The sequence below is a fragment of the Antechinus flavipes genome, chromosome 4, assembly GCF_016432865.1.
Source record: "Antechinus flavipes isolate AdamAnt ecotype Samford, QLD, Australia chromosome 4, AdamAnt_v2, whole genome shotgun sequence".
NCBI lineage: Eukaryota > Metazoa > Chordata > Mammalia > Dasyuromorphia > Dasyuridae > Antechinus > Antechinus flavipes.
The window spans coordinates 238,028,256-238,050,339 of record NC_067401.1 but is presented as its reverse complement, the minus strand read 5'-3'; the positions used below and the strand labels follow the sequence as shown (position 1 = coordinate 238,050,339).

The 22,084-nt window shown below is 31.4% G+C and overlaps 1 protein-coding gene across 3 annotated transcripts in view; it reads right to left on the bottom strand.

Moving 5' to 3' along the window:
• FAM135A (family with sequence similarity 135 member A) overlaps nt 1-22,084 on the bottom strand; it is a 120,090-nt gene that overhangs the window by 4,521 nt on the left and 93,485 nt on the right. For 2 of the 3 annotated variants that reach the window (XM_051997218.1, XM_051997217.1), the window contains 4 exons: nt 19,318-19,409; nt 18,472-18,569; nt 15,690-15,841; nt 14,054-14,164 (listed from right to left, as the gene is read on the bottom strand). In XM_051997218.1, coding sequence (XP_051853178.1) covers nt 14,054-14,164; nt 15,690-15,841; nt 18,472-18,569; nt 19,318-19,409 — 453 coding nt within the window. Of the gene's footprint in view, nt 1-12,615; nt 12,792-14,053; nt 14,165-15,689; nt 15,842-18,471; nt 18,570-19,317; nt 19,410-22,084 lie in introns of all 3 variants that reach the window. The other variant, XM_051997215.1, reaches the window with a different exon arrangement.

Genomic DNA, 22,084 nt, shown 5'->3' with positions numbered 1-22,084 from the left:
TTATAATAACGTCAAATACTATTTCATTTTCAATTAGCATCCCCTCATTTCATCAAACATAGTGTTTAGACATTAGGATATGGATACTGAGTCTTCAATGAATTAATGTAGTTAATGTTCAGTTTTGGTTGTGTCTGATTCTTCATGACCCCATTTGGGATTTTCATAGCAAAGATACTGACTGCAAAGGTTTGCAATTTCCTTCTCTAGCTTACTTTACAGATGAAGAAACTGAGGCAAATAGGGTTAAGTGACTTGTCTAGGGTCACACAGCTAATAAGTGTCTGAGGCCAGATCTGAAGCTAAGAAGACAAGTTTTCCTAACTCCAGGATTGGCACTCTATTCACTCTGACACCTAACTACCCATTCAATGGATAGATAATTCAAAACCAATAGGCAGTGAAATCAGTTAAATTAAATCATGTTTATAAATACATTTTCTATGTACTGTTATTTAGAATCCAGGGCAGAGCAATATTAGAAAAATGTTTGAGGCACATATTTGAACTATGCCTTAAATATTTAATTTATTAATATTTATTAATAAATATGAAATAAAATATTTACATTGTGCTAAAGAAAAGGGTAAATGAAGTTAGTAGGATGCTGAAGAAGAGGAATGAATGAATGAATGTAAAGATTATAAGCATGATTGTTAAATTTATTGGAGAATTGCTTTGACTGTTCCACACAATTTATCTTATTTTGTGCTAATGCTCTAAAAGGGAAGCAAATATTTTAACAACATGGTAACTGCTGTATATTTAATTTTCTTAACATTAAGTTGGAAACAAGTCACACTTTTTTCCAGTTTTCCCAGTTTATATATTGAGTCAGATATTTAATCCAGGACTTGGTAAAGCTGATATTTTTCTGAGAAGTCTCCAGATTTGTTTAAAGAGAAAACTATTCTGTAAAGGATGCTAAATTGTTAATTGTAGATTAAAAAATAGTTGAAGAACAAAGAAAATTGATCAAAATTTTAAGATTTTTGTATTACAAAGTAATTCTTAAATGTTCACCATATTATTATGTTCATATCTAGCTAGTTTCAGATCATGGAATCATAGGTATAGATTTGGAAAGGACTCTCACAGGTCTGAGTCCAAACCCCGAGTTATACAAATAAGGAATTGAAGTCTTGCCCAAAATCAAACAGTTATTAAGTGACAGTAAAAATCTGAATTGATAACTCTGAAGTCAAAACTTTTGCCACTATGTAATTCCATCCAATTATTCACCAGAGACCAAACCTTAGTGAGCATGGACATCTCTTTTATGCCTCTCTTACTCTAGTCCTCCTCTATCCTCCATAATTGCTTACATTAAAAACCATTTTTTGGTCACCTCTCTCTGGTGTTCTATATCTTCCCAGAAAATGTAAGCTCTTTAAAGACAGAAGCTATGTAAGTTTTATAGTGCTCAGCACAAATATTAGATTTTTAATGAAAGCTTGATTGATAAGTGGATTAGGGTATGTGGACTCAATGACTAATATTTTTATTATTCAATCAAGGTATGATGCCCTTTCCATAATCTTTTAGAGATTTCTTAAGAATGAAACTGAAAGATTGCTGGAAAAGCTTTGGACAGTAGTTTTAGTAGAAGTATCAAAAATCAGATTACAAGGCATTTAGTCACTTAATAAGAACCACCAGAGATCCTAAGCCTCTGGAAACCAAAGCTAGAACCTAAATTAGAGATCACTAAAGACCACACTATCAACAGCATTTTTTAGACATTTCAAACTGCATGTATTATTACAGAGATTTCAATTCAACACATTTCCAATAGATTTTATTATCTTTTTCCTCAAAATCTATCCCCTTCTCCATTTTCCTATTTTTAAGACATTCCCATACTTCCAATCAACTATTTGACGCTTTGATGTTATTTTCAATTTTAACCCACATAAGTAATCAATTGCTAAATCTTTCCATGTCTGTCTCTACATCCTGTATTCAATCCCTCTTCTACTCATCTGAGCTCTCATTACCTCTTTTCTAGATGATTGTAATAGCTTCTTAAAGAGGCTCTCTACCAACTACCTTGAATTTATTTTCTATGTACTTATATACGTATGTTATTTTTTTCCTGGCTCAAATCTTTCCCTGGTCTAATCCATCCATCACCCATCTAACATAAGATGAACTGTCTAAGTTTACAACTGATCGTGTTACTCCCTTAACTCAATAAAACTGCAGTAGATCCTTACTATTTTTAATACACACACACACACACACACACACACACACACACACACCCCCTAACCCTTTTATTTGCCATTCTTTTTTCTAATCTATCTTTGTATCCTTATTATACATTACAACTCTTCTTACACTCTGAAGTCTAGGCTTTTTGGCTGCCTTGTTATTTCTCACATATAATATTCCATCTCCTGGATCATGCCTTTGAACTGGCTATCCAATGCAATTCCTCACTTCTGCCTCAGAGACTTATTTTCTTCAAAATTAAACTTGAGTACAATCTTCTGCATACCATTTTTCCTGATCTCCTCAACTGCTAGAATCTCTCTCCACCAATTACCCTGATTTTATCTTTTGTATGTCATATATATGTGTGTGTGTGTATATGTATACACATGTGTATATATATACATAAACACACACACATATCATCTCCATTGAAATAAAAATTCCATGAGGACAGTGTCTATCTCATTTTTGTCTGTGTATTCCTGATGTCTAGTACAGTACAAAAGCAAATATTTAATGAATATTTGTTAGTTGATTAGCTGGTTAAGTTCCTTTCCCTGCCGTTATGAAGTGAGGCTAGAAACTTTAAGTCTTATGAACTGCCTATCCTTATTACAAGATGTTCAGTGATCCAAATTCCTGGTCCTCCACACTTAGGTCTCTAGAGTTTGTAATAGTGGGCAAGCCATGGAAATTGATTCAGCTGCTCCAGATCAATGCCATGTATGCTCAGGATCATGGAAGATAGGAGTTCTCATCTACTATTTTCACTCCTTCCTAAGACTATAACTACTGATGTTTTGATTCCTTTGGTCCAATTATTACAGACAACACCCTTTTCCTTGCTGCTTTTCATACTTTACATACTTTTTCATACATACTTTCAAACTTATAAAAAAAAGTTTACAAACTTTTTACAGTTTTTTACAACTGATTCCTGCTTAGTACAGCTTGAACTATATGGCTTCCAAGTACTTTTACAGTACTATGAGATGCTATGGAAAAACCTCAGAGGACTTCTGGTTCAACTCATACCTAAATAGGAATTTCCTTTACAACATAAGTATTAAGTGCTCATCTGGTATCTGCCTAAAGTCCTCAAATGAGGAGTTGCTTCCCCTGATACTGGAATCAACTTTTATAGAATTCTTCATTAGTAGGAACACGAAGACTTTCACAAATAATTTTCTTCAGTAGAAGACCACATCTTCAGTCATGAGACAAACTGAAAGAAGGGAAGAACATAGGATTCTCTTGTGTTTATATTTACTAATGATGGGAAAAAATCCCATTTGATTATAAAAAGCAAAATGTAGCTTTAAAGGCTCTCCTTCAACAGTATGTCTTCTCTAACAAATAATAAGATTATACAAGAGTCTTTGAGTTACAACCATGAAGATACTTGTCACAGTCACAGAGGATGCCTTATGCAGTCTCAAAAGAAGATATATTTCCTCTGAAAGGTAAAATTCTACAGAAGACTTGTTTTCAGATAACATAATGATTTTAATAACCACCAAAAAGTCTAGTAAAGACTTTCCTCAAAGAGAGCAGCTAAAATTATCACCTACATGGAGAACAACCATCATCCAAATAAATAATGCCTAGACAGGTAATGGATGAGTAATCCAACTATTTATATTATTAAAAAGCACTTGTAAATAGATAGTGAATTGGGCTCAGAAACAAATGGAAATAAAATATGACTGAACTGTATTTGAGAATTGTATAACACTTTCAAAAATCTTAAATTGTACATTGACAGAAGTTACATTTTTAAAAATCACAATTCTTCTCATGATACTATGTGGATACAAACCACAGAACAGTTTGGTTGTAAGCAAAAGAACAGAATTGCAGATATCTCTAAAGACAGTAGAAAAATACATGGTAGCATATGTAGGCAGCAGCTCATTAATACCTTGTTTTGCAAGAAGTAATAAATACTGAGAAAATGTTATGATTAAAAAAGGACGTAGGTGAGTCATGTCTCAAGAGCAAGCATCTTAAATTATGAACTGGTATATGCAGAATGTTATGATTGTCTCATATAGATCTTTTATGAAGAATTTATGGGGCAGTAATATAGAGTAACACAGGAAGTTAAGTAGTATTAATGTTGGTGAGATTATGGAACCATTTAAACGCTTTATACACATATGTATATACACATGCATTTAAATATGTATGGATAATCTATTATTTCATTGACTCTATCTATATAACACTTATATACATATCTTTTAAAAGCATATAGTTTTCAATATTTCAATGTAGTGCTTTAAGAAAAAACTTTTGCTCTTTTAAAAATAATTTTGTTGATGCATTTTTTAAAAATAATGATAGCTATATGTTTGCAAAGTACTTTATTAAGATTATATCCTATTTTATCTTCAGATGTAAGTATTAATACTATCCTCATTTGACAGAGAAGAATGAGGCAATTTAAATGACTTGCCCAGGGTTACAAAGCTAGTATGTCTGAGAATGGATTTCAAATGCAGATCTTCCTTACTTCAGAAACAGATATTTCACTTTACATTGTCTAAATTACCCTAGGTTTTCCTTCCTTTTCTCCTTCCATATATCCATCCCTTATAACAAAGAATTTTTTAAAGAGAAATAAAAATTCAGCAAAACCAATCAATTATATTGTAAACAAATAAATCTGATAATGTATGCATTTCCTTCCTTTCCCCCCACCTCTACCTCAGTTTTGCAGAAGAGTGGAGGGAGGTATCATGTCTCTTATTTGGAATGTGTATCTTTGTGATTTTGCAACATTCATCTTCAATTGTTTTGTGGTTATTACTCTCTCCTCCCCTCTCCGAATTCTTATGGTTGTTGTGTATATTGTTTTCTTGGCTCTGCTTACTTCAGTTTGCATTAATTAACATATACCTTTTCATGATGCTCTACAGTCATCACATTTTTCATTTCTTAGAGCATAGCAACAATCCATCACATTTATATAATATAGTTTATTTAGCAGTTTCCTCAATTTGCCATCACAAAAACCACTGCTATATTTTGATAAATATGGGGTCTTCTTTGTATTAGTGGAGAATATGCTTAACAGTGGAATATCTACGGGTTAAAACATACAAATAGTTTTGCCATTTTATTTGTATAATTCCAAACTACTTCCCAGAGAAAAATTGTACTAATTCATACCCTCACTAAAAATCGATCAGTGTGCTTATCTTTCCACAACTTCTTCAACACAGACCATTTCACAATCTTTTCTTGCTTTTGCCAATTTGTTCAGTATGAACTAAAATCTTAACTTGCTTCGATTTGAATTTCTCTTATTATTCGTGACAGATCATTCTTTCATATGACAGTTAATTTGCAATTCTTCTTTTCAGAACTATTTATATCCTTTGAGCATTTATATACTGGGGTAATGGTCATCCTCAGTTTTTAAAAGGTTTTCTCTGAATTCTTGAATACTAATTTTTGTAGGTATGAGGCTCTGTGGATAGAGTGCTAAGCCTGCAGTCAGGAAGACTTGAGTTCAATTGTCAGGTACTCAATTACTAACTATAGAACTTGGACAAGTCACTTAACTTCAATTTGCCTTAATCTACTGGAGAGGGAGATGACAAACTACTTCAGTATTTGCCCTCCAAAATCTCATGAATACCACTGGCATGGATCTATGAGGTTATGAAGAGTTGTACACTAATGAACTAAACACAACAGTAACAAGTCTTTGCTATAGTTATTAACATTTATTCCTGAACATTTGTTGTAGGTCCTTGGGTTCAAGATTTCTTTCTTTCTCAGTTTTAAAATTTTCTAAAACAAGCATTAACTAGAGTATTCATAATGAAGATGATTAGGATGCTTATGGGATCAACATTCCAAAGAAAACAGAACAGTCCTTAACCTTTTTTAAACTTATTACAAAATATCAGATTTATTCCCAACAAAAATAGCTATTTTTTTTAATCAAATCTATTTTTTTATCAAAACCAAATTATATAATAACATAAAATGTTGTTTACAAATCAAAAGCAACACCTTTTACTGAATAGCTTCATGATATGTGCTTATGGATACATTTGCTTAAAAAAAAATTTATCTTGTGCTACAGTTAGCACAGTAGAATTCCTTAATCACTATATTTTATTTGTCAGATTTCTGTAGCTGGAAAACAGATTCTCAGTTGTTTGTTTTAGGGATTCTTAAAATACTGACTTTCTGTTTGTGAAATTCTGAACAATGACTTGATTTTTAGGTAGTTCATTTTGTTTTCACTATTCAACTTTAAACTGAAATTATAGTTATTTCCCCTTAAAACAACTAGCTTTCATTAGAATCTTTTTCTTTTATTTCTGTTCACTGGAAATTTACCTGCTTTAAGCATGGCAGAAATAATCCTTGTCATAGTATAGATTTGTGGCCTAAACTTCTCCAATATGCTGGCAGTAACTGATGTGTTTTCATATTTACTCTGACTTTTCAAATTAAAGGCCAAAGAAAATGAGATTTAGGATAAATTTTAATATGACAGTGGACTATTTCAGATAGTCATCTTATAGGACCCTCAATTTCCCATGTGATCTTAGCTGGTTTATTTGTCCATCTAATTTTATAATTACTATTTTATTATTCATTAAACATATGTATAGTAAAAACCTATAATGTGAAGGAATGAGATGCTATGAAAGATACAAAAAATAAGATAAATCTTGCCATCAAAGAACTTATAGTCTAATATTAAACAAATACTGATTAACTACTAGATGAGAGAGTGGTTAGGTGACACAGTAGACAGAGAGTATTGGGCTTGGAATCAGAAAACTCATCTTCATGAGTTGAAATCCAGCCTTAGACACTAGCTGTGTGACCCTGGGCAAATTACTTAACCCTGGTTACCTCAGTTCCTCATCTGTAAAATGAGTTAGAAGTCCTCCAGTATCTTTCTTTGAAAAGAAAATCCCAAATAGGTTCATGAAGAGGTGGACGCAGCTAAAACAATTAAGCAACGATAACAAAAGCATTATGGACCATGCTGAGGGGAAAACAAAAATAATTAAATTCCTAATATTATAAAGTTTACAATAGATAGATAAGCAAAGAAGATAAGACACATGTATGCAGCAAATGAAAATATAGTTACAATAGAGAAGATAGTTCATAAGCAATACATTTCAAGAAAACTGAAAATGCAGTTAAGAGACAAAAAATGCTAGAGGAGTTTTAAAGATATTTTACTTCTGTTTGAGGAGTTATTTCTCTTATGTACTTCTACATTTCTTTCAATCAGCATCTTGAGCCCTTATTTTGTTTCAAGTAACCATAATCAAGCAATTTTATAAAAAGAAAGTATATAGGTCACCTGAAACCAATATCATTCTTCATTGGTTTGATTTTGCTGTTTTCCTTCAAGACTAAAGTATCACTTTCTACATGAAACCTTTCTGGACTGTGCTAATGCACAGTGCCTGACACATACTTGATAATTAAAAAGTACTTGTTAATTGTTTTCTATTGTCTTCAAGAATGATCTTCATTTACATAGTCAATATATATTATGGTGTATATATATATATATATGTATGTATATATCATTCCCCATATTTATGATTGTTCTGGTTTCTTTTGAAGCAATAGTTTGAATTTTGCTTCAAAGTCCAACTCTTATTCAATGACAATCAAAGCTTATTTTGTGGAATGTTATTTTTTTGGGGTACAAAGTAATCTTTGCTTTTGTAGAATGATATTCTAATTTCCCATTTGATATCTTCTTAAGAAATATTATGTATGATCTGGCCTTATTTTGGTCAGTATGTGAAGGATTTTCTTTTTGTTGATATTATGACTGATGGTATGGCCAAAGTTGACCACAGTACTCAGTGAATTCAACTTAGCTTTCTGTTGATAGTTTGTGATGTTTCTCCATTATTTTTTTTCCTGCCAGTCAAGGCAACAAACCATGTTAAGTGTTTACCATTTGCCAAGTATTATCTTAACCCTAGAAATACAATTTAAGAAGAAGGATAGTCTTGCCCTCAAGGAATTTACATTTTAATGGGGAAACACAATATGTAAAAGAAAGCTGAAAAGTGAGAAAAGGGGTAGGAGAAAAGACACTCAGATGGAGTATCAGGAATGGAACTTTTAAGATGGGGGCACAGGAAAGAATGGAGCCAAGGTGAGAAGGCTGCTCCCTACATGGTAGAAGAAAGAAATCTAGAGTCAAGTCAAGCCAAGAGTCAAAAGCAAAATAGAAAGAAATACTATTTCTGGGAAATTTTCTTGTATGATTTTTTTTTTTTTTTTTTGGCTGAGGCAATTGAGATCAAGTCATTTGCCCAGGGTCACATAGCTAGGTAGTATTAAGTGTCTGAGACCAGATTTGAACTCAGATCCTCCTAACCTTCACGGTTGGTGCTCTATCGACTGTGCCACCTGGCTGCTTCCTGTATGATTTTTTGAAGTGTGGTACTTCTAGAAAAATTTTAATCCTTATCTCTTTGCATCCTATCTTTAAAACCAATCTGCTTGGCTTATAGAGATTTCATGTAATCTTCTAGTTTTAATTTTGTCAAAATATCTGCACTTTTGGATTTCAATTTTGCCATTCTCTTTTGAGAATCTATAAAGTCAATTGGTTCATTTATTTAGTTTTATTTAGTTTCTTCCTTGAGAACTTTAATTTCTGCCCTGATTTTTAACCTTATTTCTTCTTTTAATTACATAATTGTTCTTCTGAATCATTCTGGAGGTTCTTACTCCACTTTAATTTGCGGGGCACCGTGTAGCATTTATTGTATTACCTTCTCTTTCCTACGGGATTTTTCTTCTATCCATAGTACTTATTCATTGTATTGGCTCCTTTTCTAATCATTTATTTTTCTTTATTCCTTCTGCTGGTTTTTAGGTGAAGTATTCCTTATAACTGATGTTAATAGGAACGATCTTCCTCCTATACTAAATGATGCTATAAGGGCCTACTGTTTTTCTCCCACACTAATGAACCCCATCCCTGGTTTCTTTTTACCATTTACATTTTTACAAATTCTGTGACCTCATCTGTTATCTGTTTGGGACATCTGGCTATATAAAAGACTCAAAGGTATTTTTAACTAGACATAGTATTCTTCACTTGACCTTCTTGAAGATACTAATTCCCTCTCTAATATATAGACTGTTCTAAATCTTGTTCTTCCAAGCAATTCTTTTCCAGTTACTAAATCTCTTGGTTGAATACATGAACTTCAATCTATTAAGGAAGTGAGACCCATCTAGCTGGGATTTTGTTAAGTGGAGAGCCTAAGAACTAATGTTTAATACTGCTATAGCCAAACAAAATTTGAGACAGGAAGTTAAGTCTTTGGATTGTGCATGGAAAGAATTGGGCACTGTGGTAAGTTTGTAATGTGGCTTTCTGCAGTTTTCTTTGATAAGAATTATCTTGTGGTGAACTGTTCCTCTCCCCTTGTTTCAGTTATTTTAGTTATATTATCTAGTGCATTTCTTGTTTTAAGGTGGTAAAAGGGAATTAAATCTAACAGCAACTTCTCACTATCTTGTTGGGGAAGCCCTCGTACGAAAAAATCAGCCCAAGAGTATAAGACTGTAAACAGTACTGACTAACTCTTTAAAATCATCTGTTGCAAACAGCTGTTCATTTGCAGAAGGAGCTTACAGGTATGGATCAAAAATGTAAATATTATTCTAAATTAATTAAAATACAAATTCATTCAAAAGTATTACTAAATTTATTGAGACATTTTGGCCAAAATAGACATGAGAGTAAATGATAAATATAGGTAATGTGACAACAAAAAAGGGTATTCCTTAGGATATGATTATTCTATAATCTTTGTGATGTGAACAATTTGTTAACTTTCTAATTCATCTCAGAAGTTCAAAAGAAATCTTTATTCAAGAGGAAAAATGACAGGGAAAGCTTTGCCTGTATTACAGAGCATTTCTGGTGTATACCAGAAATAGGAGACTGGCTCTAAAGCCTCAAATCCATGAAATTCCAGACGTCATGATTCTTAGTAAATTAATGGGCAAACTTAATAAGGATTTATATAGTAATGTAATTAATAGGGAATCACAATAGATATTTATGGGTTTTAAAAATGGCTGAGTAGAGGGATAAAAGGCAAAAAAAAAAAGATTATACACATACTTATTTTGAAATATTTTTTCTTTTCTGGTGATCTAAAACACTGTAGTAATGTTTGATTTATGTTTGTGTTATATTCTTCAGTTATGAACTGATTTTATGTTTTGTTATTAAGTACTTAGTATAGAACCTAGAACACAGTAAGGACTTAATAAATTTTTATATACATATAACAATAATAGTGTTGGAGAAGTTATGAAAGAACTGTTTGTAGAGATGTGAATTAGTTACAATCATTCTGAAAAGCAATTTGGAATTATGCAAATAAACAGATATCCATACTCTTTAGTCCAAAGACTTTACTACCAACCATATCCCTCATAGAAGGGATTGATAGATAAAAAATAAAATTTTTATATTATTTATAGATGTAGTAGTATGGTTTTTATGATAGCAAAGAACTAGAAACAAAGCAGATACCCAATGATTTGAGAAATGACTAAACAAATGCTTGTTATGAATATAATAGAATATTATCATGTTGTAAAAAATAATGAATAATAGAGAGAAGTATGAAAAGACTTAAGAAAACTGATATAAAGTGAAGTTTGTAGATCCAAGAAAATAATAAACACAACGACTACAACAATACAAAGGGAAAGATTTACAATCATTCTGAAAAGCAATTTGGAATTATGCAAATAAACAGATATCTATACTCTTTAGTCCAAAGACTTTACTACCAACCATATCCCTCATAGAAGGGATTGATAGATAAAAAATAAAATTTTTATATTATTTATAGATGTAGTAGTATGGTTTTTATGATAGCAAAGAACTAGAAACAAAGCAGATACCCAATGATTTGAGAAATGACTAAACAAATGCTTGTTATGAATATAATAGAATATTATCATGTTGTAAAAAATAATGAATAATAGAGAGAAGTATGAAAAGACTTAAGAAAACTGATATAAAGTGAAGTTTGTAGATCCAAGAAAATAATAAACACAATGACTACAACAATACAAAGGGAAAGATTAAGAAAGATACAAAACTAAATTTATGTCCAAAATTACAAGATTTAAGAGAAGACATATTTCCTCACTGCTTTGCAAATCAGGGGGGTGAGGAGGTTCACTGAAAATATATATTTTCCTAAATACTACCTAGTTTTGATAATTTTTTCCTCTCTAAAAATAACTGTTGTAAAAGATGGCTGTATAAGAAGGGCAAAGGGGACAGATATGGAGGAAAATTTAAGATTAAAAACAAAAGATACCAATAAAATTTATTTATTTATAGTTTAAAATTATTATTATTATTTATTAAATTATTACTATTATTAAATTTTAAATAAATAAAAAAATATATATATACACACATAAATCACACTATACATGCATACCCCCCACATACAAATTATATAATACATACACACACCCTTTAGACCTATTTGTAAACAGTGTATGGAAATGCTAAACCACTATATGGCTAAGAATAATTTAGATAACTAGATAGTATAGTAATTAATGTGCTGGACTTGGAGTCAGGAAGACATAAGTTCAAATCCAATTTTAGATAGATTTACAAGCTACGTGATTCTGGTCAAGTAACTTACTCTCTTTCCATCTATAAAATGAAGATAAAATAGTAGTTACCTCCCACGGTTATTATAAGGATAAAAACAGATAATATTTATGAAGTACTTTGCAAACTTATAAGTGATATAAATATGCTATCATTATTACTGTTTTTAACAGCAGCCGCAATAAGAGTTGTTAACAAATACTGGTGAAGTTAGCTGCTTAAGCCTTAAAAGATATTCAAAATAGAATCCACTTTCATCTTGGCATGAAACAAAGGAAGTACCATGATCCAGAAAAGAACAAGGCACTCGGGACTTGTTTTCAAATCTCAAACTGAAAGAAATGTAGTATGTAAATTTCCCATTACTAATTGCAATTAAAAACATCTTACAATCATTACTTTATTTCCAAACATTTGTGAGTATTTAGCTACATGGCATTAAAAATAGTTTATTAAAATAGCTGATATAACTGACAACTACTGTCTCTCAATTTGGGTTCTATGGTTAAAAGTTGTACTGCTTTGCAGATTTGGTTTCAAATAGGTTCATTAAGTGAAAAATATGTATCACAAATATATTCACCAGTTCCTGTCAACATCAAGAGTCAATCTTAATAAAAACAATGTTTTTGTACAGGCAGTCTTTGACTGATGGTGATTCAATTTCCAGTGCTCAGCCGTAAATCACATCCATCTTATCAACTTACAGTACTTACTGCAGGCACGTAGCACACAAATGCACTTATATCAATCTGCTTCCTGACGTATGCCACGTAAGGCTCTCCTTGGCCCCCAGTCTCTTTCCCTGCCCTGCAGAGCCTCTCTCCCTGAGGGTCTCTTGGGTCCCAGCCAGCACCAGCACAGCCCCTCCCTGGGGGTTCTTGGGCTGTTGCTTAAGCAGAGGGAGGGAGGGGGCAAAGCAGGAATAAAAGGGAAGAGGGAGGGAGACAGAAAAAGGTATCAGACCAAAGGAGAGTGTTCTGAGAGTATAAAATGGTATCTTATATCTGTGGCTCACAAACTGTCTCCGAAGGCAACTCCAAAAAAGAATTTCAAGAATACAATGAGGCACGGTTATAATATTTAAACAATTATATGGCTTTCCAGAGGAGTAACTTGTAGGAGCCTCATTTGTGGTCATACATTTCAGTGTGTTTAAAAATCAGTTTCATTACTATAATTATATATGGCATTAAACAAACCTTTAATTGAGTGCTAGCGAAAAAAAAAAAAGGCCCTACTCAAACAGATGATTTCCTAAGTAAATTCTGATATCAAAATTAAAATCATATGCTGCAGATTATTATACCTATTTTTTCTTCCCTGAAACTTTTCTTAGAAGGCGATACTAGAGGCGGCTAAATTAGCTAGACTTTCAGATTAATCATGGTATGACTATTTATTGAACTGAACCCCATCTAGCACTTCAGAATAAGTAAAGAAGTAAGTGGATGGAGGAAGGTAGAGAGTGAAAAGAGTATGGACAATTTCAGAAACACAATTTAAAAAATGATTATGGTTCCTGGTTTAGATGTGACACTTGAAACTATGAATTTATTTTAAAAAATTAATCAGTCCTCTGGAGTCATGCTGCTGTCTGAATTGATTCCATAATAATGATGACATAAAGTAGCCCCAAATTCAAGATTAATAATGAGCAAGTGGCAACTTTTAATTAATGGTGTTTCCCCATAAAGGCAAGATTTATATGATAAAAACTTAAACAAAAAGAGAAATATCTATAGTTAATGAAATATAGTAAAAAGCCACTGGATCAGGATTCAAGAGACCAGAGGTAAGTCACTTAACCTCGCTAAAGATTAAATTCTTATGAAGATACCACCAATGATCCTGATTACCTTATGGGAACTTTAGAAATTATCTAATATAACCCATTCATATTACAAATGATTTGAGGAGCACATAAGATTATGCATACATAGCACTTTGTGAATTTTAAAGCATTATTCAAATATAAAGTATTAGTATTGATTACTAAAGAAATTACATTAGTCTTTCATGATTTTTTTTAAGGTAACCAGTCTATTTTGTAACTATAACTTGTTTATAAAAGCAATTCATCTAGTAAGTATTTGTTTGTAACAAATATAATGTTATGAGTGTACAATTTTGAAGTTATTATTTTATACTTACCTGTTTTCTTACTGAGTTTGTATAAGAAAGTTTGTCTGGGGTCTGAATGGTCTCGACATGTGAGTTGTAATAAAGAACCTGACTTTTTCCATTTTTGCATAAACCAGAGACCTGGAGAGTTATGAATAATATATTAGTATAAATCTAAAATATGATAATTATATCCAAAATTACTGATAAGCACATGCTTTAGTTTTAAAAAATCCAGGAAATTGCTAGTTATTCCATTAGCCTATAAAACACTTTAACATTCTTATCTTTACAAGTCCATTAAATAGAAGGATAAAAATTGGATTAAGAAGATTAACAGAAAACCAGCTCATTACAATAGTTATATTAGCAAGATAATACAAAGGAAAAAATACTGCAAAGTTGGTCAGAAACTATTTGATTAGCCATGGAAAGAATGAAATAAAACATCTTAAATACACTGGAAAATATAAGTATGGATATAAGATTTCAGTCTATAGATGATGATTAGTCAAAGCATTCATTTAAGGTGACCAAATAATCAATTTTCAGATTTCTGATAATTTATTTAGATAATTTACACTCTACACTTATGCTAATTTTCTTATACAATCAGTTCTCCATATTTGTATAGTTCCTTTAAAATAAATCATCATTCATGCATGATTCTCAGATCATTGAAAATTCATTGCCATCTACTGCTTTGTTTTTATTACATTTGTCAGTTTGTAGATTCTCTGCTCATCACTGTAAGAAAAAAGATAAAACTCAAACATTTAACTTTATACTCATAAAAATTGTTGGGAAAAGATTTATTGAAGAAACTCAAACTACTGCATCCTATTTCTCTGCATTGTAGTTTAGATTATGTATGGATTTTATTTTTTCCATCTTATTCTGTTTCACTGGAAATATTTAAGAGTTAACTGTAAATACTTTGCCACCAAAATTGTAAGTGAGGGAAAGAAAACCGCATGGTTTGCATATCAAAGAAACAAGATAGTCAAAAAATTTGTCCATAAACAAAGATTTAAACTGAGAAATAGAAAATGACAGAAAATCCCTTCTCTCTAAAGAAGTATCTGGTAAAAATCAAGTTCTCTAATCCTAATTTCACCCAGAAACAACTTAAAAGAATCCAAGATGTTCAATTGTCATATGGAAACTCTTACCTCCATCTCAATTAAAAATATTTTATTGTGAGATTAAGACTTTTATACTATGAAAAAGAATAATAATTCTGTGATTTTAGCTGAATACATTTATTTTTTCTATGACAAACTTTTAATAAAAATATTTAGAAGAGTTAGTGCAATGTAATTCTGTGATTTTAGCTGAATACATTTATTTTTTCTATGACAAACTTTTAATAAAAATATTTAGAAGAGTTAGTGCAATGTAACATAAAGGATCAAATGTGAATTTTGACAAATACCGAGTAAATGTAAAAATATCTGTTTTCTCAAATAATTTTATTGGTTTATTACATGTAATTTTGGGGAAAATGAAGGAGCAAAATAGGAAATGAGCTGGTTTTTCTGATTTTAGCATATGGGGACAATGAATTCTCATTTATCAACATATGAATACTAAAAATAGCCAATTCTTACTCAACTATCACTTTAGTTAAAAGATTCAAAACAATTCAAAATGACAAAATTTTTACCTGTATTCACAAGAGCACTACTGTTGTAAAGGGTACCAAGGTGTGGTCCAGATAGAGATAGAAAGGTATGAAGTTTGTTGAGGTAATATTTAAATCTAGGCCGCGTAAGCACTGAACGGATAATTAAGTTGCCCAAGGAATGTCCAATAAAGCTTAAAGAAAAAAAATTACATTGTCTTCAAATCTGTTCAATTTTAGTTGAATTTTGTTATTTCACAGATATTAAAATTGAGAGCTTGAAGGGTTAACTGACTTGCCTGATGTCAAAAAGTATTTGCTAATTCCTACTACCACTTCAAAGTGGTAGTGATCACTTCTTTAACAATCCAAAATTTAAGTAATTTTGCTCTCTGTGTTCTAAAGAGGCTCTGTAAATAGATGGCATTTTAAATTAGGATTGAAATTGCCAAGAAAATATTTTAAAGGTAACACTAAGTTGAGTAGTTCATAATTTTGCTAGTGAGTAGGAAAAACCAAAATACAATAAAGCTAAGCTTACTCAGAAATTATTAAGCCACAATTGCGTATATAATAGCCAGCACAGTAAAAAGTTATATGTGTATGAATGTTTAATGTAGAAATGTTTACCTTTCTTTTAACTTTATATCAATAATTTGTAATGTAAACACTGTTAAACTACAAATAATGTTTATAAAGCACTGGTAAAATATAATTTAGTTTCTACAATAACGAAGTCAAAACATGTTTCATTATTATTTAAATAATAGTTCAATGATTAATGTTTAAATTGTACCTATTTAACAAAATTTGATAAAATGTGGGAGAATTCTTTGGGCATTTACTTTCCTTTGAAGGAAAAATATGATTTGTAGATCTCCATTGAGACAGAGAATCTATGAGAACTCGTTAATATAATAATAAGTTTATTAAGTTGGTCATATTAATGTGAACACAAAATCATTTAATTAAAAGTATTATATTATAAAGTATAAAAGTATTTTATTATATAATTTAAATTACATAATTTAAAAGTAATCTAAGAAACTCCCTTTTCTCAGAGAATTAAAAAAATTTTCATGGACAAAAGTAGGGATGAATAAACTATTTATGCAAGGAATTGTCATGTGCTGAAGTATTCTCCTTTACTTCAGTAAAGGCATTATTCAGCATTTGAAAGATATTACAGTGAGAATGTTTCAAGCTAAAGCTCCTTTAACTAAAAATCACTGCCATCAAAATTTTGCTTTCCTTTCAACTTTAGTTATCAGATTAAGAATTTAAGAAGCTCTAATCCAGTTATCACTTATTTAGCTAGGTGTTCCCTAATTTTTTGAAGGAAAGAGTTATTTTACATGACTTGGACTTTGGAATTCATAGTGAAGTTTATAAGCATGAATGTAGGTATGACGGTAGTGAATTCTGTAAGAGATGGAAGGTATGAATATATTATGTCACAAATAGCTATATACTTCTGGAGTAGTATCAAAGCAGCAGAGCTACTAATTCTCTCTTAAAAAAAAAAAAAAAAGGCAATGTTTTAGGAAAAGAGATATAGCTATGACCCTGAAAACCAGATTTATCTGTGTCATCTATTGAAATTGACTGTCTGGTGAAATCCTGACATAATCTAAGGATTGACATAATTGAACCCAGATATGGGATGGATACTAATAATACTAAAATACCATTTATATTTTCTTTAGAAAAGGATTTGCACTCATTTTTGTTTTTCTGACACTGACAGCATCTTTTGCTCCCTTCTCTCCATTCATCTTTTGTACTCATGTCTCCATTCACCTGGGCCACACTAGCTCAGCCTTTCATTAACTCTTGTCTTAAATTTCTAGTCCTTCTCTCAAATCTATCTTTTACATAGCTACTAAACTGATGATTTTAATATACAGACCTTATCATGCCATTTCTATGATCAAGAAGTTTCAGCAGTTCCTTAATGTCTCCAGTGTAAATCAAAAATTACTTTGGTATTTAAATCTCTTTAAGTCTAAAGTTCCACCTCCTGTATAAAACTTTTCCCCAATCAGTCCAATTGTTAGTGTGCTTGCCATAAATAACTGCATGTGCTCTCTACTTATTTGTATCACTATATGGAAGTGTTTTTTTCCAATTCCCCCCAGCTGCGAGTGTCTTCCCTTCTGGGATAGTTATCTCCCCCTTTGTGAGATCTTTAGGGCAGGGACAATTTAAAAACAAAACAAAAAACCAACCTTTCTTTATGGCACATTGCCTGTTGTAATAGTAAATGCACATAATGTTGCTGATTGTGCGTGCGTGTGTGTGTGTTTTCCTTTTGCATCTCTAACAGTAAACACTCAAAATATGATCTAAGTTCCTAAGGGAATTTTCATCTTTGAATCTCTACCACAATATCGTACACATAGTAAGTGTACTTAGTAAATTGAACTGAATTGAAACTAGCTGGTTACAAACAGTTAGCTTCTCCTTTCTTCATATCTTTTGAGGAAGGGACATTTATCTTTTTGTTTAGTCCTTGCTGTGTTAGAACAAAAGACCTGTATAAAAACAAATAATTATTTTGAAGGAGAATTGATGACCCTGAAAAATTTAAGCCCAGTAGAGCAACTATCAGCCATGAAAACTGGATGCTCTAATTTTCTTTTTCCTGTCTTCTTGTTTGTATGCACTTGTTACTGAACTATTTTTATGGCATTTTTATCTATTCTCAAATAGTTTAGTTTCATTTCTAAGCACAGTTTTTCTATATTATAGTTAAGGACAAAATTATTATGAAACTGATGTTTTTATATAATTTGTAAAAATATTAAATAATAAGCACAATTACCTGATTTTTGAAATTGTTAAACTATAAATTTGAATATACTGTATTATTTCATCAAGAAGGCGATCAGTCATGCTATCAAAATCAGCAAAGGTGTCATTCTAAAGAAAAGCAAAATGTATAAATCAGTTATATGTACAACTTTAAATAATTTTAACTGTATTACCACTTCTAGCTAAATATTAATATTAACCTTAATGTACATATTAAAATCTGATCTTTCTTTGCTTCAATGTTTTTGTTTGAAGAAAGCACTAATGAATTTACATTATGGTCCAATTAGTAAGATTGGTTTTTGGTGATACCATACCATGAGATCAGAAGACTGAGGGAAGGGATTTAAGAGATTTTCTTGTCCAACCATTTCATTTTATAACTGAGAAAACTGAAGACCAAAGAGGTTAAGCATCACAAAAGTAATAAGCAGCAAAACCAGGATTTGAAGCCTAGTCCTCTGACTCAAATGCTATGTTCTTTAGCATTCTCTTTTAACATCATTTAACAACCCTCATTCCATTTCCAAAACACACACACACACACACACACCAACTTTTTTTTTGGGGGGAGGAGCATTCTACTTAAAAGTAAAAGCAAAAAAGTTAGCATAAGTAGTCAGAATTACAAATTTAATTAATAAGTCCCACCTGTATATAAACTCTATAAAAATAAGCAGAATGCTTAGAAATATAAGTATAAAAATACAGATATATAAAAGTCAAAAACAAAAAAAATTACTTTATACTTATTCTTTATTCATGAAATTTAAGAAAAGATTTTTCAAACAGATACAAATGAAGTTATAAAAGAAACACTTTTAATATGATTTCCTATAAAAAGGTCACATCATACCTGATTCCTCTCAGACATAAGAAAATCTATTCGTCCTCCAGGAAGTCCAAGTTCAATATATGTTTTAACTAACCTAAGGTCTGCACTGTTACCTAGAAATAAAAAAAAAAAAAAATTCAAGTTTAAAGAAGCAATGGAAATGTAAAGCACAGTATTCCTGCATTTTTTTGCTTTATGAAAGTAATTTTATGGCCTGTGTTGAGCAGTGAGCAGACTGTTATCTGAAATATCCTCAACTTTTAAAACTTCAAAATTGACATCCCAGATTCAGATGATGATGCCCATCAACAGTAAGCAAATGAGGAGCTCTGAGTTATACTATAATGGCATCATTCTCAAATTAATGGTGTATTTCCTTAGCTATTCTTACTTGTCTATTAGGGTAGCATATAATACATCAAAATTGTATTTTGTAGCTATTGTTGGTTATATATAGCAAGTCAGCTGGATATGAACTTTAACTATTCTAGATCATCATTAACAACTTCATAATACATACTGGAGCTAGTCTTAGCTATGGACACCCTCCTTTTGGAAGTGAGGTGAAGTAATGACAGAAGTAGCCTGGAATACTGGAATATTACAAAGAGTTTTAGGTTTTGAGTCAGAAGTTCTGAGTACAAAAGGATTTGTACTTAGTAAGCAAGGTCCCATCCTCACAGCCTGAGTTTCTCCATCTATAAAATGGGAATAATATCTATACCTCGATCACTAAGTTGTTATAAGGATCAAGTAAGAAGTATACATAAGGCATGTTATAAACTTTGAAGTATTATGTAAGTGGAAGCTATGATTATTCTTTCCAAAAGAAATTTTTAAAAGAACATACTTTCATTTTTAGCAGGCTTATTTCAGAAAGATTTGAAGAGGCATGAACTAAGTGAAGTAAGTAGAACCAAGAGAACATTGTACCCAGCAACAAGATTATACAGTGATCAACTCTGAAGGACATGCCTCTTTTCAACAATGAGGTGATACAAAGCAATTCCAATAGACTTGTGATGGAAAGAGCCATCCACACCCAGAGAGAGAGAACAATGGAGACTGAATGTGAATCACAACATAATATTTTCACCTTTTTTTGTTGTTGTTTGCTTGTTTTTTTTCCTCTTTTCCCCCCTTTTGATCTGATTTTTCTTGTGCACCATGATAAATGTGGAAATATGTTTGGAAGAATTGTACATGTTTAACCTATATTGGTTTGCTTGCTATCTAGGGGAGGGGAGAAGGAAGAAAAACTGGAACACAGGATTTTGCAGGGGTGAATGGTGAAAACTATATTTACACATAGTTTGAAAAATAAAAAGTTATGATTAAATTAAAAAAAACCCCAACATACTTTCAGATTTTAGGATATATTGATAGAAAAGCTCATCTGTTAAACTATGTTCCATAAAGCAGGAGAGCTGTTCCATGTAGGGTCAAAACTAATTATTTTATTTTATTTTAATTTTATAATAACTTTTTATTGACAGAACCCATGCCAGGGTAATTTTTTTACAATATTATCCCTTGCACTCACTTCTGTCCCGATTTTTCCCCTCCCTCCCTCCACCCCTTCCCCTAGATGGCAAGCAGTCCTATATATGTTAAATATGTTGCAGTATATCCTAGATACAATATATGTTTGCAGAACCGAACAGTTCTCTTGTTGCACAGGGAGAATTGGATTCAGAAGGTAAAAATAATCTGGGAAGAAAAACAAAAATGCAAATAGTTTACATTCATTTCTCAGTGTTCTTTCTTTGGGTGTAGCTGCTTCTGTCCATCATTTATCAATTGAAATGGAGTTAGGTCTCTTTGTCAAAGAAATCCACTTCCATCAGAATACATCCTCATACAGTATCATTGTTGAAGTAACTAATTATTTTAATTAAATATTTTGGTTCTGGAGCCATTAGAAATATCATGCAACTTCCCAAATTTCTAACCTTTTTATCTCACACCCCTCTGACACCTATCTCTGTCACCTCCTTGACACATTCTGATGTCAGCTTATCACCTATCTGGAATGTTGGTTTAAGATACCTATACTAATGAACCAAATCTATGAACTGTCTTTGTAATTGTATAATTAGACAGAATCTATTTAAATAAGAGTTGAAACAGCTTCCATAACTTGAATTTATAAAAATTATGAATATGTGCTATTTTCTCCATTTCAAAAGAGTCTTCAGAAAGCTGGTTCTTGCTATTGTTGCTGCAGTTTGTCCTTCATTTTCAAAAAGACTAATGACAATATGAGGTGATGTCTTAACTTGAATGCAAATTGGATTTAATTGAGGCAGAGTTGCACAAAGTTGTCAGCCTCTCTCTTTTCCAGTCATAGAATTTCAGTGGCAAGAGAAAAATCAAGACGCTTGGAATGAATTGTTATAAGCTTGATATTAAGACATATAACAATATCTAGTAAACAAAGTTCAGTTTTAGTAGTTTAAAGGCTTTAATACCAAACAGGATCGAGGTTGTTTCTTTTTTCTCTTTTTTTTTTTTTTTTGGGGGGGGGGAAGGGATTTATAGGTAGAAGGTCAAGTTTCTTACTCCTAATCCAAGAGATCAGCCATATGGTATAAATTAAAGTTTATACCATTTTAAGAAATACAAAAAAAAAACACCTTGAAAAAAATAATAAAGGAAACTTATAGTGCATCCTTTTATAAAATGAAAAAATTATTTTATAGTATGAATAATTCCCTAATTGATCTATTTTATAAATCTTACTGATGCCTTCCAAACATTTCTTTTGGATAATGTTCCCTTAGCTTAT